Source organism: Varanus komodoensis, unplaced genomic scaffold (assembly GCF_004798865.1).
Source record: "Varanus komodoensis strain SLA01 unplaced genomic scaffold, ASM479886v1 scaffold5, whole genome shotgun sequence".
NCBI classification, from domain to species: Eukaryota; Metazoa; Chordata; class Lepidosauria; order Squamata; family Varanidae; genus Varanus; species Varanus komodoensis.
This window is the reverse complement of record NW_025336087.1, coordinates 47,732,827-47,753,643: the sequence shown is the minus strand read 5'-3', so window position 1 is coordinate 47,753,643 and position 20,817 is coordinate 47,732,827. Positions and strand designations below refer to the sequence as shown.

The 20,817-nt window shown below is 41.1% G+C and overlaps 1 protein-coding gene across 2 annotated transcripts in view; it reads left to right on the top strand.

Annotated features, from left to right (window-relative positions):
* The window catches only part of RORB (RAR related orphan receptor B), a 158,590-nt gene that overhangs the window by 133,220 nt on the left and 4,553 nt on the right, over nucleotides 1-20,817 (top strand). For both annotated transcript variants that reach the window (XM_044446387.1, XM_044446386.1), the window contains exons 5-7: nucleotides 11,495-11,616; nucleotides 13,455-13,587; nucleotides 17,338-17,445. In XM_044446387.1, coding sequence (XP_044302322.1) covers nucleotides 11,495-11,616; nucleotides 13,455-13,587; nucleotides 17,338-17,445 — 363 coding nt within the window. The remainder of the gene's footprint in view (nucleotides 1-11,494; nucleotides 11,617-13,454; nucleotides 13,588-17,337; nucleotides 17,446-20,817) is intronic.

Sequence of the window (20,817 nt, the reverse complement as noted above, 5' to 3'; positions counted from 1 at the left end):
CTTTTTAAGTCGTCAACAGAGGATTGCAACCCTAAGTTGGTGTGCACAAGGGAGAGGCCTTTTCCAGCGGTGGCTTCCAGAATAAGCTTCTGTTAGGAGTTTGTCAGGCCCCTTCTATGAAAACCTTCAGGAAGACTCTGAAGATACACTATTTTCAATGGCCTTCCCATTATCTGAGGACTGCATGTTTTATTGGTATATCTATTTTTATAGCATGCATTTATATATTAACTATTTGTTCATTTTATGTTTTTAATCCTGCATACTACTTTGAGACAGTGGTACTTTTAAAGGTGGCCTAAAATAATTTTAAACAAATGAAACATGAATGAATAAATAACTGTAGGACTGGATTAGACCCAGAAGGCTCCTTGTAGCTGTGGATTTTTTGGTTACCTTGAGCATCGCACTGCTAAGATGCTGATCATAAAAAGTTCATTTCACAGCAAGCCACAAGCACAGGATGTCCAATATTTCCATCCAAGGTCAGAGGAGCAGCAGTAGAATCTAACCAGATACAATGCCCATCAAATAAATGGTTAACTTCGATAAATGCAGATATTACATTGGGCTGGATACTCTCTCAGAAACTTAAGAAGTGGCTTCCATCTCCCCAAACATGCTTGATTTACATAATAAAAATCAGACCATTCTCCAATGGCTGAGGTTAAAAGGGGCAGACGATTATCATGAAGGAAATAAAATTAAATATATTTGCTATTAAGGGGCTCCACTGTTCTTTTTAGGATATATATTTTGACACACACATAGCTTTGAAGGTCATAAGTGTGTGGAGCCTGATTACCTCACAAGCAGAAAGCTGAGCCAGTCCAACTGGGAGAAGGGGCTTCATACCATTTGGTCACTTCTTCGTAATTCTGCGGCAGAATCTGCCTGTGACTGCAGTGCGATACGGCATACCCCAGCTGGATCGTCCCTGCAGCGCTCTTCACACAACTCCTTTATGAGGGTTGGACATCCTCCCCTGCACCAGCACTCTTGTATAGGGACTGTGGAAGCATATTTACACAGGGACTTCAGGAGCCCAAGATTAGACTAAAAAATCAATACCACACTGCAAAGATACAACTTGTGAATATTATAGAAGGAGAGAAGAGCTAGAAAAAAGCTCAGTGTTTAAGGCACAGCCTTTTCATTTTCCGCCTCAATTCATGTCTCCCTTGCTTTCTCACCACCACTTTAGCTCTCAGCTCAGCTTCTCCCTCCATAGCAAATTTCAAAATCCAGGGAGCAAGACAGGGTAATCAGTTGTTAGGTTCAGAAAGCAGACTGCACCTTTCCATTTTCTATTTATTTATTTATTACACCTCCATACGCTTCAGTATGGAGGTGTAATAAACTCTTTGGGCAGGTCACAATGAAATTGCTAGCCTGACTACAATGACTTATTATTAATAATAATAATATTGGCCTCATCATTCTCTTGCAGACCCTCCGCTATTTTAGGAATGAGTTTAGCCTCCCTTATCCTTTTCTTTTGGGGTTCTGCTTCCATCAAATGTTATCAGCTAAGCATATATTTAATAACTCACAATGTCCTTCTCCCGCCAGAATCACTCATATGCAGAAATGGGGACAATACTGGGAAAGTACAAAAATAATCAAACCAGCAGAACAAAGTAAAATGAACTGTTCGTTAGAACAAAATGTTTCTTAGACTGATAGACAGGTAATAACTGGGAAGAGGTGGAATCATAACCTATTTGTCCAGATGAGTTTGTATGCTGTAGATGGTTCCTTTAGAACATTTGAAATATTCAGGACATTATTGGCTGAAAATACATAGATACCTAAACTTGAACACATCAAATCCTTTTGCTGAGATCTCTTAAACATCAGCGGTATATTCAGTAGCAGTGTTCGCCAGTGGACTAATCTATGTTGCTGTCATTTTCATTTATAAAATAGAGGCAGAGACAATTAATTGCTTCTTAGTTCTATTCTATTGTTGTCCTTTCTTCTGGTCCATTTATGTACAACAGTTTTTAGACTGGGGTCCAGAAAAGTGATCTTGCAGGATAGAATTGGGGTAAGTAATACTAGTTATGAAAGAGAGGATGTGCAACCTTTTTCAAACAGCCAAAAATACTTTTTAAAAACCCACCAAGCTAAGCTATGGAGTCAATCAGAATGGATCCCTAGGAGAACTCCAGTTAGAGTATAAGCTGAAATGAGCTTTTAGCAACTCAATTCTGTCTTAAGGGTAAGTGGCAAATTAAAATTCATTACTAATTTTAACCAAGGAGGGGTGTCAGTATTTTAAGAGATGTACTTCAAAGTTCTGTGACTTCTTCTGCATAAGAGGTACATGCTGAGTGTGAGGCTCCCAAGAGAGAGAACGAGCCAAACAAGAAAGGTGCTTCAGAGATGCATTTAATACACTGCTCTCTGAGCAGTTTATTCTTGGTCAGAGAGAAAAGTCCCAAGTTTATGGAGACACAAGGGTCCTCCATATTATGGAGCTAGACATGTTGGTAACCTAACTGCCACTTATTGGTGTCAAGGATCTTTCTCCTGCCTCACTAGTCTTAACACCAGCATGTGATAAGGAAGTTAAGGATGTACCAATTTTTAAACAAGTTCAAAGTATCTGTTGAACTGTCAAACCCCCCCCCCCACCACCACCACATAAATGGGTGCAGGTGTAGGGGAAAATGCAAATTTTCCGAGTTTCTGACAGCTTTCCTACTGGAGACATTTATTGTGTGCTCCCATTCCCTAGTCACAGTTGTTTCTGAGCTTAGGCAGTGGTGTCCCTCTCCAGCTTCTGTTTTCAAACAGTACTTCTGACAAGTATTTTTAGAGCAAGGAAACTGTGGGAATGGAGTGTTGTTTCTGAAAGTGAAAGAAACCACTGTTTTCACATGTGTATTTGCATTGTTCCTCTGTAATAATGTATGTAGAGGTTATATAGGGAAAAAGCAGGAAAGGAAATGCTTGTGTAGTGCTCTGATCTCAGTTTTGCAATAAAACCAAAGTGGATGCAGCTAACAGTCTCATGTAGAAGAGCCCTGAATTGCATGAGAATGGCTTTGTGCTCTTTTCTCCATTTTTATTGTTCTTTCCTTTTATTTCTTTATAGTTATTTACTTGTATTCCTTTTTTATTTTAAAGAATAGTCAAAGCCTCTAACAAAGTCATATAAAAGAGATAGGTTGTGAAGCGAAGGAGTAGCAGCCCAACTCAGTCCTTTGTGCCCAGTTTTCACTGGAAGAATAGAAAGGTCACTGCAAGTTGGCCCACGAAATCCCTGCTCACAAAAAAAGCACACGATCCCAATATCCTCCCCAAAATGTTGCAGTGAGCATGGGGAGCTATATTCTGTTCATTAAAGACTCCAAAATCTGTAATCCCTACCTACCAAACTGTGCCCTAAAAGATCTAAGGATCTGTGCTCGGTTCCTTGCAAAACCATTCACCACCATCAAATTCTAATTCTCTTCTTCCCATATTTCAGGGCTTTCAAATTATGAGGACCATTAAAAATAGCCTGAATCAAATAATTAACAATAGTGGTGGTGGTGGTGGTGGTGGTGATGATGATGCTAAAACAGAGTAAGATACTTCCCCTGCCCCCTTCAAAAGTCTTTGCTATCCGTTTTAATATATTTATTATTATTATTATTATTATTATTATTATTATTATTATTATTATTATTATAACATTTCTATGCCGCCCCTTGCCGAAACCTCGGGGCGGCTTACAACATGAACATTTATCTTATTTATAGCATGTCTGTGCCTCACACTCCCAGACTTGGACTAATAAAAATATTAAAACATCAGTAAAGTAACAGAAAATGATGAAACAAAGGAATAGAAGCTATCTGGCAAAGGTTTAAGGTGCCTTGGTCTGAAGGCACCTAAGGAATCCACTGTGTTGAAGCTAAGCAGATCTGGGGCTGGCCTGAGCTTGGAGGGGAGGCACACTGGGAACCACGAGTAGTTATTCCACAAAGGTGGGATATAAATATAATAAATAAGTACTTTAAAAAAGATAAGGCATACTCTCCAAAGGTTAAAGATGCCTTGTACAGGGAATGGGATAGACGTACTCTCCATTCCACCATATAGGTTTCATTTGCCTGGCACCCTAGTCTTGACGCAGTCCAAGTCTGAATTGAAGGTGATGTCTATATTGATTGTCTAAAGCTCCAACTCAGAATTTTAAGTAGGTTTTAAGATCAAGCCAGGCAAGCTTCTAGTCAGAACAGAAAGAAAGGTCAGATGGAGAAAACCTGTTACCTGTACTATTTTAGCTGAAATGACCCATTCAGTTTCATGTGCAAATTTTTAAGACAAAATCAGCCTGGGTAGGTTTCCAGCTAGAACAGAAGATGCTACAAATGGGGCTGCTTAACTTTTGCCTCTCCCCTTCTGAGGGACAGTGTGGCATAGTGCATACAAAGATCCAGGTTCTAGTCCTCACACATCCCTGACACTCACGGAGTGACTTGGGGCCAATCACAGACTCTCAGCCTAACCTACCTCACAGGATTGTTGTTGTGAAGATAAAATGAAAAGGAAGCAACTCTTGTAAGCTGGCAGAAGAAGGTGTGGAACATGAATGCAACACAGTAGTATTTTTCAATTTCATAATTTTTCTCCCCAGGCTGCATTTTCACCAGTGATGAATAAAGTCCCTGTATTTCTGCCGTATCTTCCCTCCAGTGGGTGAAAAATCAGCCTGAGGAGAGTGATTAATAGTAAAAACAATCTAGAGGGGGAAAGGTTGTACAGCCCTCCTCTATCCATTCTTCTGGCAGAGCTCAGCAGCTGATTTTCTCTTTTTAAAAAATGCAGAGATAAAACTTCAACGTTCATTTAACCTAAAGTACTAGCTCATGTACTTCTGTGTGGTTCCCAGTGCTAAATTACCCACTATATTCAAAGTTGTACAAGCATTAGTTTAGCAGCTTGTGATACTTAGGTGGACAAGCAAACCAATTATTTCCCAGGCTTGCAAGATACAGCCTACCTTTGGCAAAATCTTTCACTTTCCAAGAGTTAGAGATATGGAAGGAGTTTGATAGAGTGAGCAGCTGGTGTTTCACAAAGCCAATAAAGGATGGTAGTGAGGTTTAAGAATGGAAATAAAATATGGGCAGTAGCATGAAGTATGAAATCAGTAAATAGTATATCAATGCTTCCATATATGAGTTAATAATTATTATTTTACAGCCATTTAAGATCTCACTAGCAGTGCTCCATTTCTGTACATGCCCCAGATGCTGGCATTTTGTTTAAACTTCCAGAAAATTCACATCTTAGCTGTAAGTAACCTTTGAAGATACTCTTATCCTGAACAGTCTGCCATGCTATAGCCTAAAAATAAGGTACTATGGTGTCAGGAAGAGAAGCCACTGAAATCAGAAATAGAAAAGGTCAGTTGCTATTTCAAAAGCGGTGTGCTATATAACTTCAGTTTTGTGACATCGAAGCTGTAAACCACACATTGTCATTTTACCCAGCAGCTCATTTTTCATTATAAACTAGGCCAGCCTTTGTTACAAAATACAGTGTGCAGTATCTGTTTATTTTAAATTTAATAAATCACAATTAAGTTGTACCACTGGTTCTTTTTTGTATTGCATGACACTGGTACATCAATATATTAAGCCACCTGGGTAGAAGTGGGGGAGGGGGTCCCTTTTCAAGCACCTGTGTGATTGTAACATTAGAAGGATGGTTGCTGCATCTGAGTTCAAGCAGCAGTCTGTATACTGAGCCTGAGGCCTGTCAGGAGCAATTGAAAGAACCTCTGCATGGCCTTGTTTCTGCCAGGATACAGACATCTGTTTAATGCATTTCTTTAGTAAGTATTGAAAGAATGTTTATTCCATTCTTCAGCCAAAGTTCCCAGATCAGCTTGCAAAGTTCAAAAATAAGGCAATCCTTGCCCAGATCAGCTTGCAAAGTTCAAAAATAAGGCAATCCTTGCCCACAAGTTTATAATCCAAAAGATGGGATGCAAAAGGAAAAGGGGAGGGTGGGGGAGCAAATTTAGTCACTAGATCCTTAAAGTCTTTCGTGCCTGGGACATTTACCATGCACTAAGCATTGCCTACTCATGGTGGTTTATGGGTTCCTGAACCAATGTTGTGATCCTCAGGTTTTACTTCTGTGTTTGAAGAGCACATTCACCTTTTTTATTTTTATATTTTACGACCAGGGAAAGGTAGTATGCAATTATAAAAGTGAAAGAAAACGCCTATTTTTTCTTGTTGATTTGCATATTCCACTATGCTGCAGGTTACACAGCAGAAAAGCAGGAAAGAAAACACTCTTTGTATAGTGCACGGATCTTAATTCTGTAACAAAACCAAGTCCAGATGCAGCAGATTAACAGCTGACAAACAGCCTTCAGGAGAAAGGCTCTGAGTTGCCAAGTTCAGTAGGGTATGGAGATGGTCTAAGTGCAGGGCTGCTGTTCCTCCCCCTTCAACAGGCCCAGCAGCGCCGGCTTGCAGCAGGAGGGGGGGCTTTTGGCCGCAGTTGCGTCCAGACACAGCGGCCACGGCTGTGTCCATATGTCCACATCATGTGTAAGTATTCCCACGCCAGAGCTAGATACATTTGGTGGCAGCTGGCACTGATTTGGCGCTTCCCTGTATAATGAAGATACATCAGTGAGCACTACATATTCATAGAAGGAAGTCATCTTGCAAGTCCATTTGAACCATTTTCTATATGATAACAGTATAATCTAGACTGGGTCTGATTCATGAGCAGGCACAGATATAAATCCATTCCACATTTTGTTTAATGAGTACACTTATAAATAAAAGTGATAATGTGAGAATTGGTCCCAGACTGAGCTCTATCTATTGAATACTGAACAGTAAATACTTGCCAGATATATGGTTCTTCTTCTGAAAATAATTCTAGAACTCCTGCTTTTCTTTTCCAAATGGAAAAGTATAGTATAGCTCATGCCAAATTTAGCACTGACCTAGAGCATGAAACTAATGCTTAAAGGCAAAATGAACCAGTATAAAAGAACAAGAGTATAGGACATGAAAATCAAGAGGATCATAGTGGCAGATAAATACTAATATAATTATGACAGGAATGCGGCAGTTTAATTTGACTGGACATGAAAGAATTCAGAAGACCACAAATGCTTTATGTTCTGGTTGAAGGATAGACTGAGGATATAGCAAGCAGTTATAATTTTTTAAGAAACAAAGAATTTGATAGTAAAGATTCATCCAACCAGTCTGAGAGAATAAGAGAATCTGAGCGTTACCTGTCCTAGGCCTTCTATCTGTAGAAGAGTTCTAACCCGTTCTTAGTAATGTGTTCCATGTTGGATAAGTCAAAGGACAGCACAACAATCCCCAGTAAGAGCGCATATAATTAATTCTGAGTATCAGGAGATTTGGATAATGGAGATTCTTCTTAATGTAATTGAAGGTTGCATTAGTCCCTGTGGGTGGGGCAAAAGGCAACTCTCTGTCCCTCTTCTACACCCACCCACTGCAACTGGCATGTGTTCTGTTGTGGACCGATCTATGACAAAGCCCACATTAACTTGTATACGCATTTCTAGTTCGTTTCATTTTTAGACCTTTCATCCTACTGTCTTCCCTTCTAACACTAATCCCTTTTCTCCCAATCTTCAGTGCCAACTAAGCAAGTAAGTAAGCAGCCTCTGATGCTTATGCAACCCTAATCAGCCCACAGAATGAGCTGTCAGACACAAGTCCCCTGAGTCCAAACACAGCCTTTCTGTGATACACTCCAGCTCCGCTGGCCTGCGGCACAAGAATCTCAAGTCTGCTTTTGCACCTGGCTTGTTTTCCAATGTCAGCACAGAGTCTTCTCAGGAGCGGCTGCTTCTGCTGCCCACCCCGAGGCACTGCACACCTAGATAAAGGCCTGCCATTGCCTTGAAAAACAATAGGCAAATATCCAGAAACTTGTGAGATGCAGCCATAGATTACTGTAACTTCAGATGCCAAACATATAGGAGCATGGAAGCTCATAACTTTGAATCAAATGAGTAAGCTCTGAATGTGAAAACTAAATATTAACTGTGCTGATCAACCATGTTACAACATAAAGCAAATTAATGTGCCATGTTGCAGTTTCTAGATATCACTCACATTTATTGACAAGGCAGTTTATTTTCGCTACTTTGTGGAAGTCCCTTGAAATAGTTCTGTCTAGATGGTTATCTGTTACTGTTACTGTTTGGAAAGGTGTCTAAATAACAGTGTTGCTTCCAAACCAGAATTTTAGTGGCTTGACTAGAATTTTAAGTTCCTGTTTTGTGCCCATATTTAGAGTGGACCAAGCTGGAAAAAAACTGAATTATTGTTACAGTCAGTGAAGGTGCATGTAGGGATGTATAGACACTGTGAAATTCTCCCTGGATGCATTTTGAGGATTGTCTCAGATCCTTTCATTTCATTGTCCTCTTGTTGACGGAATCAGATTTTGCACAGATTCATGCTTTTGAAAATGCACCTCCCATGCCATCCAAACACCCTCCATGTACATTTTCATGCTTTAGTCTATGGGGAGGAAATGAACATTTTTGGTCTGCATTTTTCTTTACTTTTCTATGACTAAATCTGCATAAAATTACAAAAAGGGAAAAAGAAAACCTGGTCTGCAAGTCTTCTGAATCTGTGTGACTGCTGTGCAATCCATGGGTCAGATTCATGGAAATCATTAACCATGAAGTCATTTCGAATCTAAAATCCCTAGATTCACATGAGGGTGGCTATGCTGCATAGAGGTGTATATCTAAATTGTGAATGCAAATGCATGCGCACTATACTGCCATGATCCATCTGTCCTTTTTACAAGAGACAAGTGAGGTGGAGGGGACTGATGTTTGATGTTTCGCATCAGTCGGTGTGTGTACATTTTCTCTCTCACGCACAGAAATGGTTTAACACTTACTAAGTGGCCTCTGTTGTGTCTTTTAGTTTTTTTGTTTTTGTTTAGCAGTTTAACTTCATGGCTCAACCTGCTATACCTTAATTAGTACACTGTGACTCTGCCTGAAAAACCCAGTAAGACACAAGCGAGGCCACTCACAGGACAATCCTACACTCATCCAAAACTGTAGCGCTAGCATTCTGTGCATATTTACTGCTTTGCAACAGGAGTTTGTTGCCGTGTCACCATAACTTTGATGATCATCAAAGCAGTTGTAATCAAGGGCCAAAGACATATTTCAAAGATGATCTTGGTGTCAGATGATTGCAACATTCCCGTTTTATGCCAGAGACTCTTGTTATAAACCGTATAAATCAGTACGTTTATAGAGACTGATATTTGGTATTTAAGGGGCTACAACTGGGCATATTTAGAGAGAGTGTCAAAGAACATCTCACTGCCTCTATTCAATCATCTGTGTGTTGCTCAAAAGAGGGATCAAGGGCCATCCAGGGCCTATTACATTCTGCTTAGGGTTAGGGTGCAGGGACGTTTTCATCTCATCCCCCCACTGTTAAATATTTACTGGACACTTCCTGAAAAAAAGATTTAGATGCCAGAGTTAACACAGCAGAATCTATCAAGATACTCAAAGTACAGCCTGGTCCAATTTTATTGTATGAATTTTAGTTAGCACAGCCTGTTTGATGCAACCAACTCTGTACTAGATCCTCCTGGCTTATAAGAGTCAGCAAGGAGGGAAAAACTGGCTGTGCCAGGGTGGTGATTAATGCCTCCTTGCAGGAGGGAGTGGTCCCATGCTGCCTAAAAGAGGAAATCTTCCTTTGGCCCCCGAATCTTACTAACTTTAGACCTGTAGCAAGTTTTCTTTTTCTGGGCAAGATTCCTGAGTGGGTGCTTGCCAACCAACCTGAGGCATTGCTTGAATCTACTTCAGTCAGGATTCAGGCCTGATTTTGTCAAGGAAACATCCTTGGTCAACCTGTATGATGATCTAGGCTGGTAGAAAAAGTATGACTCTGTCAATACTACTTGACCTCGCAGCAGCTTTTGATACCATTGACCACATTGGCCTCAGCGGTAGGGAATGAGGGCTGTTGCTTTGCAGTGGTTCTGCACCACCTCCAGAAGGTGGCTCTTGGGAAATATTATTCAATCGCATGGACTTTCCAGCATGGAGTTCCTCAGGAGTCTGTTCTGCTCCCCATGCTGATTAACATCTACAGCAAACTGCTGGATGCGGTCATTCAATGTTTTCGAATGTGTTGCCACCCATATGCTAGTGACACACAACACCAATTCTCCTTTTCATCTTCAGCAGGTGAGGCTGTGGATGTGTTAAACTGGTCGCTGCCCTGACAATGAACTGGATCGGGACTAACAAACTGACACTCAGTCCAGACAAGACTGTTGATGGGTGGTCCCTTTGACCAGTTAGAGGGTGCTCAGCCTGTCCTAAATGGGTTTGCCGTCCACCTGGAAGAGTAGGTTAATAGCTTGGATGTTGTGCTTAAGCCATCTTTGCCACCTGAGGCTCAGATGGTCCAAGTGGGACAGTCACTTCTACTACCTTTGGTTTGTAGCCCAGCTGTGCCCCTATCTGCACAGAAATAACCTGTTTTCAGCAATCTCCATATACTCTGTTAACATCTAAATTAATTACTGTAATGCACTCTATGTGGGGCTGTCCTCGAAGACCGTTCAGAAGCTCCATTGTGCAGAATGAGGCAGCCAGAGTAATAACTGGGACCTTTAGGTCTGAATGCACAAGGCTAGTACCGGCTAACTTACATTGGCTGCCTGTATGCTTTCAGGCACATTTCAAGGTGCTGTTTCTACCCTGTAAAGACTTACACACTTGGGGGAACAATGTATGACAGTGCACAACCAAAATCTATACTATGCTCAATATCTGGGGTCTTCCACCAAGTCCCAACTCTGAGGGAGGCTTGGAAGGAGCAAAGGAGGACTTCTGTGACGGCCCCCATTTATGGAACCACCCCACTGCAGCCCACCTGGTGCCACCCTTGTCTTCTTTTCGGCCTCAGATCAAAACAGCCTTTTATGTTGAAGCTTACTTGCTTATCCAGAAGCTTGAGGAGATTACCCATCCCAGGTGTTTGTTTTTTTCTTTTACTGGGTTATTCTTCACTGTGTTTTTAGCTTTTTCATGTTTCTTTTGATAAGATTTTATGGCATGTTTATTTTATTGCATTTTTACATACTATTGCAAACTGCCCAGAGAGCTGCAGTTTCTGGGCAGTATTATAGAAATGAAACAAATGAAAATCATAAATGGAATATCACTGAATAAGCATGTCCTCTAATGGGAAATGTGTTCTTCCAATTATTGTTCAGCTTACAGCTCATCATACAGTCACTATTATAAAGAACTGATTATGACTTTTATTATTAATAACCATCTCTGTCTTGCCTTTTTAATCAAAAACACTGTGTCATACAATGTGACTGAAGCAGCATATTACAAAGTATGAAATGTTTTAAATGACTATTCCTAAAGCAGATGTTAAGTTTCTTCCTTTCTGTCCTTCTTTCTTAGACCGAATTGCACAGAATATCATTAAGTCCCATTTGGAGACGTGTCAGTACACAATAGAAGAACTGCACCAGCTTGCCTGGCAAACCCACACATATGAAGAAATCAAAGTGTACCAGAGCAAGGTATCAACAATACATCAGGCTGTCTTTTGCTTCTCCTCTTTCTTGCTTATAACTGTTGTCCTGTGCATTATCTCTTCCCTTTAATCACTGATACCCTAGACTTAGACTTAGACTTAGCAATGTTCAAAAATAAGATCAGCACAGAACAACATTATTAAAAATAATTAATTATTATTAATTATAAATGTATTAAGTATTAAAAATAGTTATTAAAAACTGACATTAAATGCATAACAGTGAGGAATGATGGCACACTTAAGAGCATAAGAAAAGTCTTGCAAGTCCCGGCCTATCTAGTCCAGCATCCTCTTTTTCCCAGTCGTCAAGCAAAGGCCAATGAGAAGCCCACAAGGAATAGCCCTCTCCTTCCTTTGTTCCTCAGCAACTGGGTTGCAAAGGATTCTTGTTGCCATTGATCCTGGAGGTATGCATGACTATCCAGACTAGTAGCCACTGATAATCCTTCTTGAAGACATATAATCTTCTGCAAGCTGTCTAAATTGGTGGTCATTGCTATATCTTGTAAAATAGTTAAACTGTGTGCTATATAAATAAGTACTACATTTTATCCCTCTGCCTCTTCCATCCCATACGATGTTCCTGGGTTCTAGTATTTTGCAAGGGGGGTAAACTTTATCCATCTTCTCCCAATACACATAATTTTATAATCCTCTATTGTGGGCCTCCTTTTTTATTGTCATTATATACCATCAAGTCATCTCTGACTTATGGCAACACTATGGGTGAACGTTGTCCAAAATGTCCTGTCCCTGACAGCCATGTTTAATTCTTGCAAAGTCAAGGCTGTGGCTTCTTGTATAGAATCGATCTATCTGATACCTGGTCTTCCTCTTTTACACCTCCCCTTTCATCTTCACAACAACCCTGTAAATTAGCCTAGGTTGGAAGATTATGACTGGCTCAAGAACCCTCAAGGAGGTTGACAGCTGAATTGGAATGTAATTCTGGTCCTAGTTGAGCACTCTGACCACTACACTATGCTGCCACCACTGAGGGTGGTAATCCTTGTGCATTTTGTAGTTTAGTTCATGAAAAAGTCAGAAGTTTGAGAAATGCTGCCTTCAAGAGAAGGTTGGTTGTGGCAAATGGGGCATTGCCAGATGCTTCTGGCCCTTGAACATGTGAAAAAAATTCTTTCAGCAGCTGTAGCTCAACATGATCCTCATTGCAACATATTCCTTTTTCAGTAGTGTTAGGCTGCATTTAAGGGTAAATCCTTAACATAGAACTAAAACTAATTCAAAGGTTACATACAGTGGGATAACTTTTAGAAAGGATGGTTTTTTAAAAAATATGTTGATAGGACAAGTAACTAGGTTATCAACTAGGAATCATGAAGAGAGAGGCACTGGAGGCCAGAATTTATTTTCTTCTTTTGAAGAATGTTGATGGGCACTAAATACTACTTCTTTAAAAATGATTTCCTAATCAGATTCTAGATAAGTCTTGATTGCTTTAGGAACTGAAACAAAAGTGAGGCATCTAAATATGCCAGAGGTTTCACATCCCCTGTGACTCTTTCATGGAAGACAGTCATGGTGCATCTGCAGCTTCCTTGTCCTCGATGTCTAAATTCCATGGTCTACCTTATCAAACAAATCTGAGATTCTGGAGTCCAGGTTCTAGGGTGGAAGTGAGGCTGAGCTTCTTGAGAACAGTTATCTTTATTGATCTTGCGTGTCTGAATAGTGCACCTTGATTAGATAAAGCTAGCCAGCTATTTAACATCCAGGGATCAACTTGCTTTGCGATCAACATCACCTAATGAATGTGCTCACACCTTTGTTCTTCTTTTCCATGTACATTTCACCTGGCAGTCAAGAGAAGCTTTGTGGCAGCAGTGTGCAATCCAGATCACACATGCCATTCAGTATGTGGTGGAATTTGCAAAGCGGATAACGGGCTTCATGGAACTCTGTCAAAATGATCAAATTCTACTTCTCAAATCAGGTGCGTACAGAAAAGTGAAATGGGGGTGACTTAGAGACTACATCAATTAACAGATAATATGCAAACATCGGCACTTGAGGAACCAAAGCACAAATATTTATGGGGCCATAGACAAAGCAGTTAAATCATACTGTGGCTCAGAATGTCCTAACACAATTTTTCTTCTGCATCAACATGCAAGAGAAATGTATACACTGGCTGTCACATGGAAACACCTCATGCACCTGTTTTGCTACACACACTTGTGTTTGGAAAGAGCAAATTACTGCTGAGGGGAAAGGCTGGTAACAGCATAGCTGCTATGAAGTAAATACAGGGTACTTTGCCTAAATGAAAATCCTCACACCGATCCAACAGATGGTCAGCTTCTGTGCTGCAAACAGGGTTGTCAGCCAGCTGCTTTCCCAAGACTGGCCAGTTTTTGAGAATGGAATTGGAAGCTAGACAAGCTGCTTTTTCTCCATCATGTCCCACACATGTGATGCCCATACAAGAAAATTAAAGCTTTGAGTGTACATGGAAAAAAAATGGAAAGGGAAAGTTCAGCTGGATGATTTGCAAAGCCACAAAAAGGGGAGATGCAGAAGCCATGTGTCATCTTTGGCTGGCTGGCAGATAGCCAGTGAAAGTGCAGAGGCTGTGATAACAGCCCGAACTCAGGCTATAGCCTTGAGGAGGAGGAAGGCAAAGTGCTACAGCAGCCAAATCAGGAATCAAAGACTGCATGGGATATAACTGGTGCACAGGTTCAGGTTGGACTGTACGTGCCTGATGGCCTGTATGGCGGTGGTGGACAACTTATGGACTCTAGAAGTTTTGGACACATCTCCCATCAGTCATAGTGAACATAGTTAATGGGAAGGGATGATGTGAGTTGTAGGCCAAAATATCTAAAGAGCTACAAGTTGCCCAGGGCTGCTGCATGGTTTGGCAACAAGAGGCTTGTATGCATATGCAGTGACTATCAAACGTGAATAAATACAGTTTTTTTTCCTTTACTACCAAGCCTCAGCCCAGCAAGCGAGCTTCCCTCCACCCCACACCTTTCACAAGGGACATACTTGCCCTTGAAACACATCATGTTATTCTGAATGACCACAGGAAATCAGTGGAGGATGTTAGGGATCATAATTAAATCAAAGTACCTGCAAAACTGCAGCTTTATTTTTCAAATGAATTTACACCAAATCAAAATGCCACGCACAAAGTGGTTTTAGGGCATGCCATCTATGGCCCCTAACACAGCAGTTTCATCTCCAAACAGAAAAAGGACTCGATATACAATGAAAGAAAAATATGGCAGCAATCCAACTTAGTAGTAGTAGTAGTAGTAGTAGTATCCAACTTAGTAGTATAATAGCAACACTTCCAAATTCACTAGGCAAGCTGGGAGGGGGCAAAAACTACTCAGGAGCATGCCCGTTCTTAAAATCCCTACCTGTTCTACACCCAGTTCCCTTTCCAAATCATCTGTGCTTCTGGATGGAATTTTTTTTTCTGAAGGAAAAAATGTACTAAAGCCAGAAACCTTACAAAAAGGACCAGGAGCCACCAAATGGCTCCTGCTCCATAGCTTAGCACCCCCAAGTATTCCAAGAGGAATTATTTGATACCTCATCCTTGGGAATGGCCCCAGTGCACTACATGACCACAGTCTTTAGCGTAACCTTCGAAATGGCCATAGGAATGCAAAGGAATGGGAGCAGCAACATGACAGAAAGGAGCAGGAGCTCCCAAACAGTACATGTGCCATAGATGAGAATCCACAAAAGGTACTCTTTGATGCATGCTTCATGGGGATGATCCTCCATACCACAGAGCCAGAATAGACAGCTTAGACAGCTGTCCTTCCAAATGGCTATACAATCACATTGGCATGGGACCGGCAGCCTTACACATGAGCCCCCAAACTGTTCCTGTGTATAACTTAGAACCTGCAGGTATCCCAAGAAGCATTCTCTGATGCATGCTTCAGGAAAGGACACTCATGCCACAAGACCACAAGGAACAGGCATCATTCTGAATGGCCATACAAATATTCAGCAAGCCCCTTTCACTACTGGGTCATGCTCTAAGCATGGGATTTTTGATCCTTAAAAGGCTGATAAATCCTAGCCGTTAAAGAAAGCCAAAGAGGATGATGAACGCATGGGCATGCAAGCCACAGAAGGAAGTGAGCAGGAAGTACAAGCAGAAAAGTGGTGAGCAGAATTTCACCTTGTGGACTGAGATATTTACTCAAATCTTTATTTTCATGTCTCCAGTATTCCTGTTATATAGCTTCACATCTACAGTTCTCAGATTAGATCAAGGAATAATTTGGTGGAGCTGTCTGAATCATGCTGTTTGCTTGGCTCAGACTGAAGGCTGCTCCACACGAGTCCTTCATTGTGCACTCACAATAGGCTGCAGGTGTCTCACATGATGTCATCCTCCTCCAGAGCTCTTCCCATGCTTCCAAGCATTTCTGCAGGTTTTTTTTTGTTTTTTTTTTAAGCATGGGACATGCAGTATTAGCTGGAAATGGGAAATAAAGCCAACTTGTATAGTTTTGCAATTCTGCTATACCACAGCTCCACCTTGTGTTTGCATAATGGAAAGTATAGAAAGGCAGTGAAATAAAAACCCTGGCAGGGCAGGGAGGTGGAGATATGTGTAAATGAGCTGTGTTGAAACCTGTAAAGAATTGTGTTTCATTAAAGGAGATTAAAGAGGCAGATTAAAAGCCCCATGTAGAGAAGCCTTGTGTGAGCCAGGGCACCCCAGTAAGCTCCATTTGTGAAAAAACCTGGATACTTTCTGGAAGGTTAGGGAAAGTTCATTTGAGAAAACACAAATGATTTTAAGTAGCTTTCAAGGTAGGCTATGTAGATGGGACATTTTATGCTGTTTAAATAGTATTTGTAGGAGTACTGCAGAATGCCTAAAAGTTGGCTGGAGTGTGATTATGCAGAAATTGCTCTGTTGTATTCTCCTTACATTTCTATAGGAAGTACAAGATGGAAGAAACTATGGCTGCAATCTCATATCTGCTTACCGGGGACTAAATCACATCAGTTGGATTTACTTCTCAGTAGATATTATGGAATTGTACTGTAAATAATATTGAGTTGGGAAGGGGATATACGAAACTGCCTAAAATAATAGGATGAAAACAATAGAGGCTGTATTATTAGCACTCCAGTCTATGCATATGCCTGGTAAAAAGCTGTTGCCTTCCATTGTAAATCAAAATGCAGTGGCAATATTTAAGGAGCATGGTATTTGACAGAGTTTTGTGTTGTCTGGAAATTATATGAAATGGTTGTAGCTTTGCCAAGAGATTAAGGGAGAGAGCTGTTGGGGAAAGGAATGTTGCACTATTGGTTCAAGCACAAATTAAATAACCCCAAATTAAGACTGAGCAAGAGCGTGACAACCCCAAATCTGTTCTCTTAATGGAATAGTCCAGCCCTGCTTCATCTCAGCAATCACCATCATGACAGCAATCATATTAGAATAATTCTGTGACTGAGCCTTCAGCCAGAACAGGAGATGCTCATCCTGTCATTTGTTGCAACAGTTGCAAAATACTAGCCACAGTCCTACAGCAACACACCTGAAGACTTGGCTGTGCTGTCCATTGTTTCCAGAATAGATCTGGAGATGGGCTCAAGAACTGCGGCTTGGAGATCTCCTACCTAAGCTGCTTGAAAACATCTTGTTGGGATATTTCTGTGTGGTAACAGAGGCTATTTGCTGTCTTTCCAGGCTGCTTGGAAGTGGTGTTAGTGAGAATGTGCCGTGCCTTCAATCCACTCAACAACACTGTTCTGTTTGAAGGAAAATATGGAGGAATGCAAATGTTCAAGGCTTTGGGTAGGCTGGCTTTTATTGTTTGCCCAAACTGTGGGATTGTCAAGTAATTTGGAAATAGAAGCGCGGCAGCTGCACCCATACATTATCAACTGAGCGTCAGCTCATCACCACTTACAATCCTTGCGATAAAAGAAATTTGCTAGATCCTGTTGTATCTGATTCTCATCTAAATCTTCTGATTATGTAAATACCACTCCCATTTATCTGAATCTTTGATTATCTAATTGTCATTTTATATGCTTCTACCATAGCCATTTGGATAAACAGAGTTTGAAGTTCCATTGCATGATAGATTTGTTTTCTGCTAGCAAACTACCATGAAAAACATTAAAACAGAGTTCTGTAAGCTGGTGCCCTCCAGAAAGTTCAGACTAAAATGTCCTGGTGACATTTGAATGGAGTCAAGGGCCAAAACCTTAGAGCGGGAAAGAATGGATTAATCCTGACACGCCATAGTAAAATTGTGTTGGGGAATATGAATTAGGATTTGAGTCAGAATACATGGTGTTCTCCTATACAAGCTCTGTATGTTGGTAATTTGAGGCACTGAGGAAGTCCTGGGTTTGTTCCACCTACAAAGTCTATTTTAGAGAGTAATGGTGGAGGAATATGCCTTGGCTCTTTGGCAATTGGTTTCTTCGAAGTACTATCTTGTCCCCTGTGTGTAACATCGAAGCAATGCCACTGGGAAAGTTCTTCATGGAATCTAAAGTTCCTATAGTTCTGTAATCAAATATGGCTTTGCAAGTCTATGCTCTGTGATGGACTAGGTAGCAACCTATAAACTGAAGCTGATACCTGGCAAGAAGGAAAACCTGTGGGTGCCAGGTTCCTGAGTCCAGGGAATAAACTTATTGCCTGTTCTGGAGCGAGTTGCACTTGTACTGAAAGATAATGTTATCACCTAGGTTACTCCTGGCTCCATCCCTCTCCCTGCAGATTCAGGTGGCCACACCAGCTCCAAAGGCACTCTATCCACTCTGCCTGGTTTTCTAGCTACAGCATAACTGCAACTGGCAGGGTGGTCTGGAAGCTGCAGCTAGTGCAGAATGTTGTGCTTTGGCTGTGGTTAGGAGCTGCCCCTTTTCAACATAAAACCTCTTCGCTGAGGGAACTGCGATGGCTGCTTATCAACTACTGAGCCAGGTGGAAGATTCTGTTGCTGAGGTAGAGAGCCCGAAACAAGTTGAGGCCAAGATGTTTGAGAGTTCCTTCCTCTTTACCAGGCTGTCTGGTTGCTGATTTCATCCAAGTCACTTCCAGTGGTTCTGCACAGACCTGCGGCCCACTTGGAGTCTACTTGGACTCCTCAGAGTACTGCTACTCCTCTTTGGAAATTCCTGCCTGTTGAAGCCAGACACCAAAACCAACAGGGTTTTGGTTTTAGCACATGCTGAATATCTTTTTATTTAAACAAGCGCTTCCTAATTCACCAACACAGGTTTTATTGGCTCTAATCTAATTTTTTAAAATAGTTTTGTCCTTTGATTTCATTTACTTCCTGTACTGTTTACCACTTGAGAATCCTGGTGATATACAACAGCATATACAACTTGCCATAAATACACAATAACAAAGCCCTGAATCGTCTGGGTTATCTAAAATTCTGCCAACTCCCATGTAACCCAGCATCTGTGGAGATGAGATGGTAGTCCAGACAGGAGAGGCCCTAAGCTAGCATGCTGAATATTTGAGTCAAATGCCAGGCCTCCAGGGACCTGGTAGAGCACATGTCAGTGCTGCCATAGCTGATGTAAGGGGACAGGGGTTGCCTGGGCCTGGCAGGGATGCTCGAGGGAACACTGGGACTGTGTGCCTGAGCCTTCCAGGAGCATCACTGTAATTAATCTGGCCCTGTTCCCAATGTGTGAATATCAGGCATCAATGAGAAATTCAAGCACATAGAACTTTATTAGCTCCTGCTGCTGCTGCTGCTGCTGGGGATCCAATCCAGCAAAGACTGGAGGGTAACCTACTAGCAGTGCTGAGTGCAGTTCTGGTCCTGCACACCTGTGCTTAGCAACACCACCACCTTAGCATTCTGACCTTGGCCTAACAGAGGCAAATTGTGGTCAGAAGTGGTGTCATAAGGATGGTGTCTCCACCAAATGCACAGTACTTTTCATATGGGTGGGTCAGCAGGCACCTTACCCAGCAACTGGTATGTGCAGGGGAGAAAGCTGATGTGAGAAGGCTTGTGGCATTGTGGGAGAACACCACAGGAGCTTAAACGTGGCTTTCCAAAGCCTGCAACCAGGACCAAGGCTGGTGACTAGGTGGAAATGTTTTCTCCAATTACAGAACTTCCTCTGAACAGGGATCTACTTAGTATCTAATTTGTTGTCCTTCAGGCACCAGGCAAAGGCTGCTCCATTTGTCTGAGCATTTGACTAATGTTTCTGTGTAATTGTTTTGGTTATGACTGTTCAGTATTAAGATTTGTGGGCAGCTGGTATTGATTTGTTTTTACTGCTACTCAGAGTTCACGGTTTTTATCTTCTGCTGTTTGGTTTATACTATTGCCATATTTTGTTTTAGTAATTTTTAGCCTTTTGTGAGGCTGCTTTAATTACCACTGTATGGTAGAAGAGAGGCATGGAAGTATCTCAAATAGATGAATAAATGTGCTGTTTTATGCAAATTATAGCATTCCTCAAACCGTAGCTGCAATCAGACTAAAATTATAGTAATTGTGAAGTGATAAAGAACAAAAGGTGAAGCTGATTTATGGGTTTTATAAGATTTGATTACATTTAGTACATATCTTCACATGTAAGCTTTATATACTTAGGCCACAATCCAATACACCGTCAATGTATTAAACTCTGGCAGAGAGAACTAGAATTAAGCACATGCAACATTATACTCAACTGGGGCTTCAGATTAAATCTTGCCTTTTATTTTATATTGTGCTCTTTGTCAACCTATTTTTTAAGCTTGCAGCTCCTCAATTAGACTGAAGTAGCAGTAACCAATAACCTGATGTAAAATAATGTTACACAGAAAGAGTTAAAAGTGTAGTACAGTGACTACTAGAGTGTTGGATTGAGTCTTGGAGATCTAGGTTTTAATGCCCACTTAGTCAAAAAGCTTACTGTGTGACTTTGGCGAGTCACTGACTCTCAGCCTAACCTGCCTTACAGGGTTATGAGGATAAAATGAGAGGAGGAGCACAATGTAAGCTGCCTTGAGTCCCTTGCAAGAAGAAAAATGTGGGACATGTCATGATACATGTTTCTTCCTAGCAGTCTTTGTAGCATTTAATGCAAGAATTGTTTTATGTTTTTCTTTGCATATTCAGGGTTTGTTCAAGATAAGATGCATTGCTTAGCTTACTATTTATGCAGAAGGAGAAGCTTCTCTGCCTAAGAG